General features: G+C 42.0%; 1 protein-coding gene across 1 annotated transcript; it reads right to left on the bottom strand.

Annotated features, from left to right (window-relative positions):
• On the bottom strand, positions 1–12320 carry MPV17L2 (MPV17 mitochondrial inner membrane protein like 2). Its single transcript, XM_069977952.1, has 6 exons — positions 12140–12320; positions 9102–9358; positions 7738–7899; positions 2847–2923; positions 2622–2750; positions 1–1467 (listed from the first exon to the last, which is right to left on the bottom strand). Exons 2-6 carry the CDS (start codon positions 9286–9288, stop codon positions 1357–1359), a joined length of 666 nt encoding a protein of 221 aa, XP_069834053.1. The 5' UTR covers positions 9289–9358; positions 12140–12320; the 3' UTR covers positions 1–1356.
• Between the last annotated feature and the right edge of the window lie 200 nt (positions 12321–12520).

Genomic DNA, 12520 nt, shown 5'->3' on the forward strand with positions numbered 1-12520 from the left:
AAAAGTAATAAAGTTAATTAACATATTATACACCGTAGCGTGCGTAATCGTCCGATCTGTTAAAATAAAACATTACTTTTCCCGCACGGTGAACGGCGTGAAAAAAAAGCGGTAAAAATACGCAGAGATAGCTTTTTTTTAAATGACATTTTATGTATAAAAAAACTTAATAAAAAGAGATCAGAACATTTGATCTAGAAAAAATGTTAATAAAAACTAGAGATCATGACGCAAAAAATGACACCCCATACAACCCCGTAGGTGAAAAAATAATGCGCTAAAGGAGTCACAATAGGACCATTTTAAATATGCCTATTTGCAAAAAAAAAAAAAAAAAAAGTTTACTGCTAATAAAAATAGTAAAGCGTAAGAAAACCTAGTAAACGTGCATATCACAGCGTTCAGACCGACCTATAGAATAAAGAAAAAATGCCAGTTTTACCGCAAACTGAATTACGTAAACGTGGATGCCCCCCCAAAAAAAATTTGCTGAATCGCATTTTTTGACCCAAGTTCACCCCATAAATGATATTTTGGGGGTTCCGTCATTCATTTAATGGCAGATTGAAAGATGCCATTACAAAGTACACCTGCTCCTGAAAAAAACAAGCCCTCCCATGGCCCGGTAGGTGGAAAAATGAAAGTGTTATGGGTCTTAGAAGGAGATGAGGAAAAAACGAAAACACAAAAGTGACAATTGTCTCTGTCCTTAAGGCCATTTCAGGCTCTGTCCTTAAGGGGTTAAACTTCAGCTCAGGTTGTGGACAAGAGGAGAGAAAACCTGGAGGGCAAAGCACATAGGGAAAAGAGGACAGCAGATACAAAGCAGATTGCAGAGAAGAATATGATATTTGCACATGTAGAGAGAATGTCAGTATGTACAGGGTTAAAAGGATTGGCTGCAAACACCATCAGCACTGGTGTGGCTGGGATAGAACAGGTGAGTATCTCCCATTTTGTTATTTTAACACACTGAAGTGAAATATATATTACTAATATAATACAACATAAGAGAAGGTAAAGGCTTTATATCTAAAGTAAATTAAATATATATATTGGTCAATATAATGTTCATTTGTCAACTATTTTCTTCTTCAATGTACATAAATGACATTTAATTATATACAGCATTTGCAAAAAATATATAAAAACTAAAATATCATTTCAAAACAAAAATACTATAAAAGATTGGCAGATCCTGCAGCTATACGACACTGCTGCTGTTCAGAATCAGATATGTTCATCTTGCATATCAATCAGTAGCATAATAAAGCTTTGGCAGTACGGCATTAGATAATGGCACAGCAGTTACATTGTAGATACATAACACATGTATGTGAAAACCGACTTTTTTACTTAAACTTTGTCATCTATGGCCTTTGGCAAATGGGAGGAAGTACTGGAGAGCTGCTCAGACGCATGGACATTTTTAGTATCTGCATCCATGTGTAATGTATGCTTTTCACCCTGCAAACCAAGCAAAAGGAAAGTAACTAATATAGTCATTTATATAGTATCAGCACATAATACAGTCCTATACAAAGGCTAAACCCATACAACAGTGTTCAAAAACTATCAGTTCTATCATTATTACCCTTAAAAATTAATGTTTTTGGTAAAAGTAAAATTTCTATTATAATTTACAAGTGCAGTAAAAAAACAAAAAACAAACAAAAACAAACCTAACAATAAGGTAATGCAAACCGCTCATTCTAAAGAATTAAGTCATTAATTAAAAGGGGAGTGTAATATAACTTACCAGACAAAAATACTTATGTGTCTACAGTCCTGAAAGACATTAAGTTTCATCCACCAGAACTTAGGCAGGCATCCTGTGATTGGTCAGACGGTAGTGGCTGACCGATCACATGGTTGCTAACCAAAAAACACTGTCTGCGGGGAAGGTGCAGAGATGATCACAGCCAAAGTCACAATCTATCCACAGAAAACCGATGCAAAGAGTGGCAATAAAGACAGATTGTGATTGGTCAGTTAGTCGTGACTTTGCGAAGGTGAAGGGTTCGGTCTGTGATATACAGCCAGTTTACGGACCGAATATCAAGGACGTGTGAATCTGGCCATACTACAATCACATCTTTGGCTCCTGGGGATGCAGAGGAAATGCTAGAGGCCGCACATGCTACTCTTGTTTTAGCTAGAGACTGGCTTGTTGTTAAATTTTGTCACAAAGGTCCTTGATTCATCAAACAAACAGGGGGCTTGGGGCTACTATTAGACCCCAAGGTTTATCTACTTTTGATAGTGAATGATCTAGTACCATCTGCTGCATTGAGAACCCTAATGTGCTTCCTTCTATACTATACTAAAAAAACGATCCTTCTAAATTGAAAACACCTCAAGACCCCTATATTATGTCGGTGGTTGGATGTGGTAAGCGCCATTTTGCCCATATATATCTATATCTCTATCTCCCAGGGCTGTCCCGCTAAATTTAAGAAAATATGCGACTCTTTGATATCCAACCCCCAACCAGTATCTCACCCAACCTTACCTTTCTGCTATACAGTACTCACAATCCCCCTGATCATGTACAACATTATTAGTGTAAATGCACTCTCTCTCTCTCTCTATTTTCCAATAAATGTTACTTTAAGCCTCACCCTGTGTTTGAGGTAGGAGAGGTAGGTGTCCCATCCCACTGTGATCACATTTATATAAATAACACGATATTTAGGAGATAAGAAGTAAAAGTTGACCATCTGTGCAGCCGGCCACACTGTCCAGTCAGCCTAAAAAGAAGGAAACAAAAAAGTTCATTACTAATGTAACACAATGATATGATGGATTCATCACAGCCGCGCACTGATTACAGGACACCCCCTCACCTTATAGAACTCCCAGAACTTGTCTTTAAATTCAGCCCAACTTTCATCCAGAGTCTGTCCTTCCATCAGGCCCATACCTGTAAAAAAGACAACAGAGGAGGAGGTGTAAATTATCCACTATATACAGCAGATCTAAGCAGAAAACTGAACAAGACTTAGCACCTGACCTAATTTTAGACATGAACATACAATGGGCCAGGTCAGCCTGCAGTGAAATACTAAACCCCTTCCCCTTTCTTACAAGTGCGATGCCGTTCGGACATGTACATCATGACTAGTGTTGGGCAAGCTTCCCGAACTGTTCAGGTTCGACAACGTTCTCAGAACCCAAACGCTCGGCATTTGACTCCAGACAGAAGATGGATGTCACCCTGCTAGGAAAACATGGATACAGGCTGTATGCATAGTAACATGGTTAGAAGAAGACAAGAGTCCATCAGGTTCAACCTAGAGAAACTCTACTGTGTTGATCCAGGGGAAGGCAAAAACCCCTACGGAGGCAGATGAAAATTGCCCCATCACAGGGAGAAAATTCCTTCCTGACTCCAATGGCAATCAGAATAATCAGTGGATCAGCATCCTATTACATGTAGTCTAATGCACATAACTTGTTATATTATATTTTTCAAGAAAAGCATCCAGGCCTCCCTTGAACTTATTTAATGAATTAGACATGACAACACCATGTGACAGAGTTCCATAGCCTCACTGCTCTTACAGTAAAGAATCCCGATCTGTGCTGATAGTGAAACCTTCTTTCCTCTAGACCTAGAAACATAGAAGATTGTAGGCAGAATAAGTATTTTCTTATTTTCTTAGGATAGATATCGGTTTATCCCAGGCATGTTTAAATTCTGTTATTATAGATTTACCAACCAAATGTGCTGGAAGTTTGTTCCAAGCATTTACTACTCTTTCAGTAAAGTAATATTTTCTCACATTGCTTCTGATCTTTCCCTTAGATAACCTCTTACTTTGTCCTCTTGTTCTTGAGTTCAGTTTTTTTCTACAAACACTCCCCTCTTGAACCTTATTTATTCCTTTAACATATTTAAAGGTTTCAATCATGTCCCCCCGTTTCCCTTCTTTCCTCCAGACTATACAGATTCAAATTCTTAATTCTTTCCTGATATGTTTTATGCCTGACACCCTCGAACATTTTTGTAGCCCGTCTTCCGACCCGTTCTATTTTATCAATATGCTTTAGTTGAGGTCATCAGAACTGGATACAGTATTCTAGATGTGGCCTCACCAGAGCTCTATACAGCAGGATCACAATCTCCATCTTCCTAGTGGTTATACCTCTAGCTATACAGTCGAGCATATGATTTGCTTTCCCTACCACCAGGTTGCACTGGTGACTCGTTTTAAGGCTGTCAGAAATCACTAACCCTATATCATTCTCCTCTGAAGTCTTTGCTAACACAGAACTGGCGATATGATACTTTGATAGAGGATTCCTCCTCCCCAAGTGCATTATTTTACATTTGGAAACATTGAACTGCAGTTTCCATTGTTTGGACCACTTATCTAGTAAAGCCAAATCACTTTGCATATTACTGACACCTCCAGGAATATCCACCCTATTGCACACTTTTGTGTTGTCAGCAAACATACAAAATTTACCTTCCAAACCTTCTCCTATGTCACTATCCTTACCTAGACCCCTGTGGCACACCACTTGTAATCAGTCTCTGCTCGGAATATACACAATTAACAACAACCCTCTGATATCTATCCTTCTGCAACCACAAATCCTCTGAACTATGCAGGGATTAAGCCCAATTTTATCTACCTTCTCTATCAGCTCTTTATGGGGAACTGTATCAAAGGCTTTACCCAGTGTTTTATTATTAAGCACAAAACTGTACTTATTTCTGCAGCCCAAATGAATACCCTTACATTTATCCACAATAAACTTCATTTGCCATTTCCCTGCCCAAGCCTCCAGCTTCTCTATATCACTCTGTAATATATTATCCTCCTCTGTGCTGATGATTTTACCCAGTTTAGTATAATCAGCAAAAATGGAGATTCTACTCTGTAGCCCCTCTACAAGGTCATTAATTAACATACTAAAAAGAAGTGGACCCAACACTGACCCCTGTGGTAGCCCACTAGTAACTGTAACCCAATCAGAGTATGTTTTATCAATGACCACCGTCTGTTTTCTATCACTCAACCAGTTACTTACCCATTTACATATAATTTTCTCCTAGTCCAAGCATCCTTTTTCATAGGCCAACCTTTCATGCGGCACAGTATTAAATGCCTTTGAAAATTCCAGATACACAACATCCACAGCCTCCCCCAGGTCCAGTCTATAACTGACCTCTTCATAGAACCTGAACAGATTAGTTTGACAGGACCGATTCCTCATAAACCCATGCTGGTGCTGCTAAGATTATTATCATTAAGATACTCCAATATAGCATCTCTTACAAATACCCTCGAATACGTTAAGTACTATAGATGTTAGACTTACAGCCATCATTCTTTGACCTCTTCCTGAATAGCATTAGCTATGCGCCAGTCATGTGGAACAATCAGTCATCATAGAATCTTTAAATATTAGGAATAAGGGTCTGTCTAAAACAGTACTTAATTCCTGCAAAACTGTAAGATGGATACCTTCTGGGCCCTGTGATTTATGGATTTTAATGTTTTTAAGGTGTCACCTCACAGATTTATGGGAGGATTTACATTATTCCTAGTCATCTGTTATAGAGGATTCTCCTCTGTGAATACAGTACAGAATAATGCAATTAGTAGATTGGCCTTTTCCTCATCCCCCCCCCTCCACCATTACACCTGGATTATTTTTTTGAGGGGACCAACACTTTCAGTTTTAACCCTTTAAGGACAGAGCCAATTTCGATTTTTGCGTTTTCGGTTTTTCCTCCTTGTGCTTAAAAGGCCATAGCACTTGCATTTTTCCACCTAGCGACCCACATGAGCCCTTATTTTTTGCATCACTAATTGTACTTTGCAATGACAGGCTGAATTTTTGCATAAAGTACACTGCGAAACCAGAAAAAAATTCAAAGTGTGGGGAAATTGAAAAAAAAAACGCATTTTGTTTATTTGGGGGAAATATGTTTTTACGCCATTCGCCCTGGGGTAAAACTGACTTGTTATATATGTTCCTCAAGTCGTTACGATTAAAACGATATGTAACATGTATAACTTTTATTGTATCGGATGGCCTGTAAAAAATTTAAACCATTGTCAACAAATATACGTCACTTAAAATCGCTCCATTCCCAGGCTTATAGCGCTTTTATCCTTTGGTCTATGGGGCTGTGTGAGGTGTCATTTTTTGCGCCATGATGTTTACTTTCTATCGGTACCTTGATTGCGCATATACGACTTTTTGATCGCTTTTTATTACAATTTTTCTGGATTTGATGCGACCAAAAATGCGCAATTTTGCACTTTGGGATTTTTTTGCGCTGACGCCGTTTACCGTGTGAGATCAGGAATGTGATTAATTAATAGTTCGGGCGATTACGCACGCGGCGATAGCAAACATGTTTGTTTATGTATTTATTTATTTACTTTTATTTATAACCTGGGAAAAGGGGGGTGATTCAGACTTTTATTAGGGGAGGGGGATTTTTACTATTAACAACACTTTTTTTTTTACTTTAACACTTATACTAGAAGCCCCCCTGGGGGACTTCTAGTATAAGTGCTTTGATCTCTCATTGAGATCTCTGAAGCATAGATATGCTGCAGAGATCCATGAGATAGGCACTCGTTTGCTTTCGGCTGCTGCTGCCGGAAACAAACGAGTGCTGAGCCGAGGACGGCGCCATCTTGGACGCGTCCCCGGCCGGCTTCAGTTACGGAGATCGCTCCTCCGGGACAACATCCCGGAGGAGCGATCTCCTCCACTAGACCCCAGGGAACGGCTGAATCCGGTAATCGGATGCAGCTGTCATGTTTGACAGCTGCATCTGATTACTGTATTAGCGGGCACGGCGATCGGACCGTGCCCGCTAATACCTACGGTCCCGGGCTACTCGCGGCACCCGGGACCGGCGCGGTTCAGAGCGGGGTCGCCGCGCGGCCCCGCTCTGAACTTCCTTACCGGCATCAGGGCGTAAATTTACGCCCGATGTCGTTAAGGGGTTAAAGTTTCTTATTTATATAGGTGAAGAACATTTTGGGATTCTTTTTACTTTCTGTGACCATCCTTCTTTCTGTTGCATTTTTTGCTTCTTCTATTTGTTTTTTACATAATTTATTCTTCTGCCTATAATTGCCCAATGCTTCCTCACTACCTTCTTGTTTTAGAAGTCTGAATGCTTGTTTTTTTATCATTTATTGCACCCTTAACAGCTGTAGGTAACCACATTGGTTTTCTCCTATTTATACTACGTTTATTCCCATATGGTATGTTTTCCAGGACTTCCATCTGCTCTTGATTCCCTGCGGCTGCAAAGAATCAAATGCAGATGACAGATGCGATAGATCCACTCAACAGTATTTATGACAAAAAAAAAACACCTGCACTAAAACCAGAATCAATCAGGCTCTAATTATGTAAACAAAAAATAAGAAATCTGCACATGTGTGAACACAGCATTAAATGTGTAATTTTCTGATGACATTGTCTTTAATCTCTGAAGTTCTGATCTGTAATCACTATGAGTATGTCAGACATATACCATGCACTAGAAGCATGAAGAGGGCTCACTCACATCAGCCACTCCATGCCCAGCTGAGAAGGACCCATAAATGCAGGTATCCAGCACTGCGAGGCCCTTCACATTAAAATCATATAGAGTTAGCTCTAGGGACTACCAGGATGCAGAGAAGCTCCGTAGTCTGTCAGAATGTGTCTGTGACATTTTCCACATAATGGTTCAAGAAAATGAAATCTTACCCAAGAAGTACCAGACCCCAAGAAAGGGGGAGGCCACTAGTTGGTCAATTAGAACTTTCCGCAAAACAGTTTTTATTCCCCGCCCTGGAAAAGCCCGATCCAGCCATGAATACCAGAAATGCATCATGGGGCCCATTGAACAACCTATAGCAAACATCCGACCTGAAGGGGGAAAAAAAAAAAAAAAAAAAAGATTCAATGACATCAGTGCATATGAATACTGATTGTAAGAGAACTTGTTTACTGGTGGGTGGCAGGTGTAGTGTTGGTTTAAATTTCTGCTTGCTGAGTGTGAATGAAAACATTCTAGTTCCATCCAGACTCTAAGAACATCTATACCACTTACAATATACAGAGCTGTGACACAAAGACAGGTACATATGCCTGCATTTACTGACAGCAAGCAGAGATAGAGCTATAACGTTTCATATTACAGAAACCTAGGCTCAGGGACACATGTAAGTCTATGAAAGCAGCACAGGTGCATGGAGATGATGCAGATAATGTATCCTGGGGGATCGGGTTACGAGGTCAATAGATAGCTAAGCCGGCCCCCAGAGAGGAGAGCTCATGTCCTGTGTCCACAAAGGGGGGGGGGGGGGGGGTCGAAGGGAGCAGCGCGTTGTATGAGAGGACACAGAGAAGATGATTTTAGACATCCAGGTTACACATGCATTTTAGACATAGTGCCATTGGGAAGAGGGATTGTTTAGAATGTTGTCTTTGTTACCCGGATAACCTGTTTATTATCACAGAAAAGGTGCAGAGGATGAAGGTAAGGAAAGCTACACGCATTCCTATGCTATAACGCTGTAGGAAAATATAAGCGGGTTAGATGCTTCTAACCTGCTGACAGTTTCTCTTTAAATGGACACAAAAACACAGTGTGAAACTGGCCGATGTGGGATAGGCATGATCAGTAATGCCTCAGCATGTAATAGAAAATGACTAGAAGCAGATCACTATGGCACTAAGACTAAATACCTAGACTGAGAATAACAACTAATGGTCTTACGTGTGGCTTGTCCTGCTTCGCTCTGGCTGGCCCTGGCTCTCTCTCTCGCTCGCTCTGGCTGGCCCTGGCTCTCTCTCTCGCTCGCTAATCTGGATCAAAGCAAAATGTTGGCAAAGTAAAAAGTTCAGGGCCCACTGCTTCAGTGAAGATACATTAAACAACTAGACATCCCTCTTAACCATTGTATAAAATGTACCCAAAGCTCTCCCCATCCTTTCCATAATTCACAGTGCGGGATGGAAAACTACCTGGAGCTGCTTTAGATACAGAGAAGTCAGTAGTTGTATACGTCTGTTATTTCCTATCTCTTCTGCAGTTGCAACAGATCTGCATCTTATGGATCACTTACCTGTCCGCATCCAATCTCGCTGTTTATCCGGATTTCTTCGCATCTCGCGAGTCTGCTGGATAGTATCACCAATGCCGAGCAGTGCTCCACAGCTCACTGTGTTAGTGACTAACAAATATCGGCCTCTAAAGAAAGGCTTCCAATAGCCAGATACACGGGCCAGCAGCAGTCTACCCTGGGGAAGCATCCTGGCTGAACTCTTCTTCCTCTACCACACAGTCCCACATAGACCTGGGACAGTAACTGTTGTGGATCACCTGAAAAGGTAGATAAAACGAGTGATGAGTGAGTGAGTGATTTGTAGGCACAGTGCATCAATCAGTAGAATGATAATCGTACTATCCAGCTTACATTATTTCCATTAACACACCATAAAAGGGGTTATCCAGTCAGCTAAAATATATGTTGATTCATCCCCCCTCCTGGAGACTAACAATTCATTTTTATACTTATCTATCCAGTCTCCTTCCCCAAGTTATGAGCTGCTGCTTTCTATTAAAGGCCGAGAAAACTGTACACAAGCGTCTCCCCCCTCCTCCCTTCGAATATGTTAATGTAAACAGTGTCCCTGTTCGGCTGTCTCTGCACTCTGTGATGCCAGGAGGGTTAATTACAGTGAGGTGACCAGCAACTTGACCTAAGATTAAAAGAGGAGTTTGGAAAAAAAAAAAAAATTTTAAAGTATTGCATTGGCCCCTAAAAGTTATACAAATCCCCAATATACACTTATTACGGGAAATACTTATAAAGTGCTTTTTTCCCTGCACTTACTACTGCATCAAGGCTTCACTTCCTGGATAAAATGGTGATGTCACGACCCGACTCCCAGAGCTGTGCGGGCTGCGGCTGCTGGAGAGGGTGATGATGGCAGGGGGACACTGAGGGACACTGAGCATCCCCCTGCCATCATCCTCTCCAGCCTTAAAGAGGACCTGTCACCCCCGGTGACAGGGTGACAGGCTCCTGACCCCCCGTTAGAGCCCCCTATACTCACGTGATCCCGCTTCTGGAGATGGTTGGGTCACGGAGATATCGGCGCCCCGGCGCGTGCGCTCCTCGGATGAATCCAACGCTCATAGAGAATGACAGGAGAGTCCAGCGCTCCGTCATTCTCTATGAGCGTTGGACTCATCTGAGGAGCGCGCGCGCGTCGGGCTGCAGCGGCTGAGATCTCCGGGACCCGACCATCTCCAGAAGCAAGACCCATTGGGATTAGGTGAGTATAGGGGGCTCTAACGGGGGGTCGGGAGCCTGTCTACCCGGCACGGGGGGTGACAGGTTCCCTTTAATGGAGTAGTAAGTGCAGGGGAAGAAACATTTTCTGTGCATTTCCCATAATAAGTGTATAATAAGTGTATATTTGTGATTTGTAAAAATTTGGAGGGGCAATACAATCCTTTTATAAAGATTTTCGCCGGACTTCTCCTTTAACCTCCCGGTAGATAATCTTTTAATGTGCCAGAAATATCAATGTTGCGCCAGCTGTTTGATAAATCTGTCACATCTAAAGACACATTCACATGATTATCATTAAAGAGGTGGTCCAGAGAGAATTGAGGGGACAAGTTTGAGATTGCGGTGTGTCCACCTATGTATCCCCCCCCCCCCCCCCCCCCCCCCCCCCATCTCTGTATCGGGCCCCAGGCTTCTGTAGATAGAGGACAAGTTAATTTTCCCTGGACCACCTCTTTAATGACCGCTCCTAAGGCTGACTGAGGCTTTTGTGCAGCCGGTAAAATAAGTGTTTATTGGCCGCACATCTCTTTCTAAACCGATGATGTGCGGCTAGTAACAATACATTCAATGGCCGCACAAACAATACGCTGATCGCGCCTATGAGTGAGCGACGCATAGTGGGCCATTCTGGAGCAGACGCATCAGACATCACATGGTACATCAGGCAGGTGTGTCCTCCGCTTGTCTATACAATCCAGGGTCAGAGGACACGGCTGCATCGAGCCTATAGCTTTGAAGCTGCTGCGCTTTATCTCAGGACATTGATGCACATCTAATACCAGGGCAGCTTTATAAAGCACAGTACACACTATTAGCACAGTTTTTAAGCAAATATTAATAAAAGGCAAGTTTTAACTAACTGCTAGGGAAGGAGGGTTATACCGAGGACTTGTTGCTCTATTGTTTGTAAATTATGAAATATATCCCCCAGTTATAGGTGAGGGTCAGAAAGGTGCTAAAGTGACACTATAATGGGTATACATAAATACACTTTAGCCTTAAAGGTGTACTCCAGCAAAAATATATTTATATTTCAACCAATGTCAGAAAGCTATATAGATTTGTAATTTACTTATTTTTAAAAATGTTCAGTCTTCCAGTACTTATCAGCTGCTGCATGTCCTGCAGGAAGTGGTGTATTCTTTTCAGTCACACAGTGCTCTCTGTTGCCACTTCTGTCCAGGTCAGGAACTGTCCAGAGCAGTAGCAAATCTCCATAGAAATCCTCTCCTGCTCTGGACAGTTCCTGACAGGAACAGAAGTGGCAGCAGAGAGCACTGTGTCAGCCTGGAAAGAATACACCACTTCCTGCAGGGCATACAGCAGCTACTAAGTACTGGAGATTTTTAAAAATAAGTAAATTTATACATCTATATAACCTTCTCGAATCAGTTGAAAGGAAATAATATTTGCCGGAGTACCCCTGTAAAGTGTCCCTGTTATGTTTTGGGGTGTGAGTCTTCAGCTTCTCTAGATCTTATATATGAGCCAGGACAGACAGGCAGCTTCCCTCACCCCCGATACTGAATATATATACTAAATATAAGAATATACCATAGGGAGCCACTGTGCTAGAGCAAAGCAGGTACTGGGGACTGCAGTTCCCAACACAAACATTGGAGGCAGCAGAGGGACCTTGTCGCCCCTTACTGCTGTCAGTCAATGGAAACATAAATGTACATAAAAACTATACATGTATTTCAATGAAGTTATATGCCTGTTATAACGTTATTAATTCAATGTATTAGAAAAATAATAATTCTATAAGTAGTTAGGCTGTGGAGTAGTCGGCTAAGCGTTACCTTCAATCAGGGAATCCGGCCAGAAGCTCCAGTACATCAGTCAGTGGCAGATCCCTTTACATGGCTGGGGCGCACACCGGGGACGAATCGTCCGGGTCTCTCCACCTCCCGATGACACAGGAGAAGCAGCCTGCTGGGGAGAGGACACACAACCAGCACACTGCACAGCCGGCCGATCGTAGTGCACATGTGACTGACGGCAGGTCACACGCCCGGAAGTGAGCGTCTTACGACCCGGAAGTGAACAGTCTCCGCCATCTTTAGTGAAGGTCTGTAGGAATAGCGTTGGAGGGAGTTGTTATGTTCATTGCGTCTATATGGTGAGCAGAGTGTGTGGTGTACAGAGGTGACGGGTGACCGGTGTAACGCATGGGGGTCCCC

Source organism: Dendropsophus ebraccatus, chromosome 7 (genome assembly GCF_027789765.1).
Source record: "Dendropsophus ebraccatus isolate aDenEbr1 chromosome 7, aDenEbr1.pat, whole genome shotgun sequence".
In the NCBI taxonomy this organism is placed as follows: Eukaryota; Metazoa; Chordata; class Amphibia; order Anura; family Hylidae; genus Dendropsophus; species Dendropsophus ebraccatus.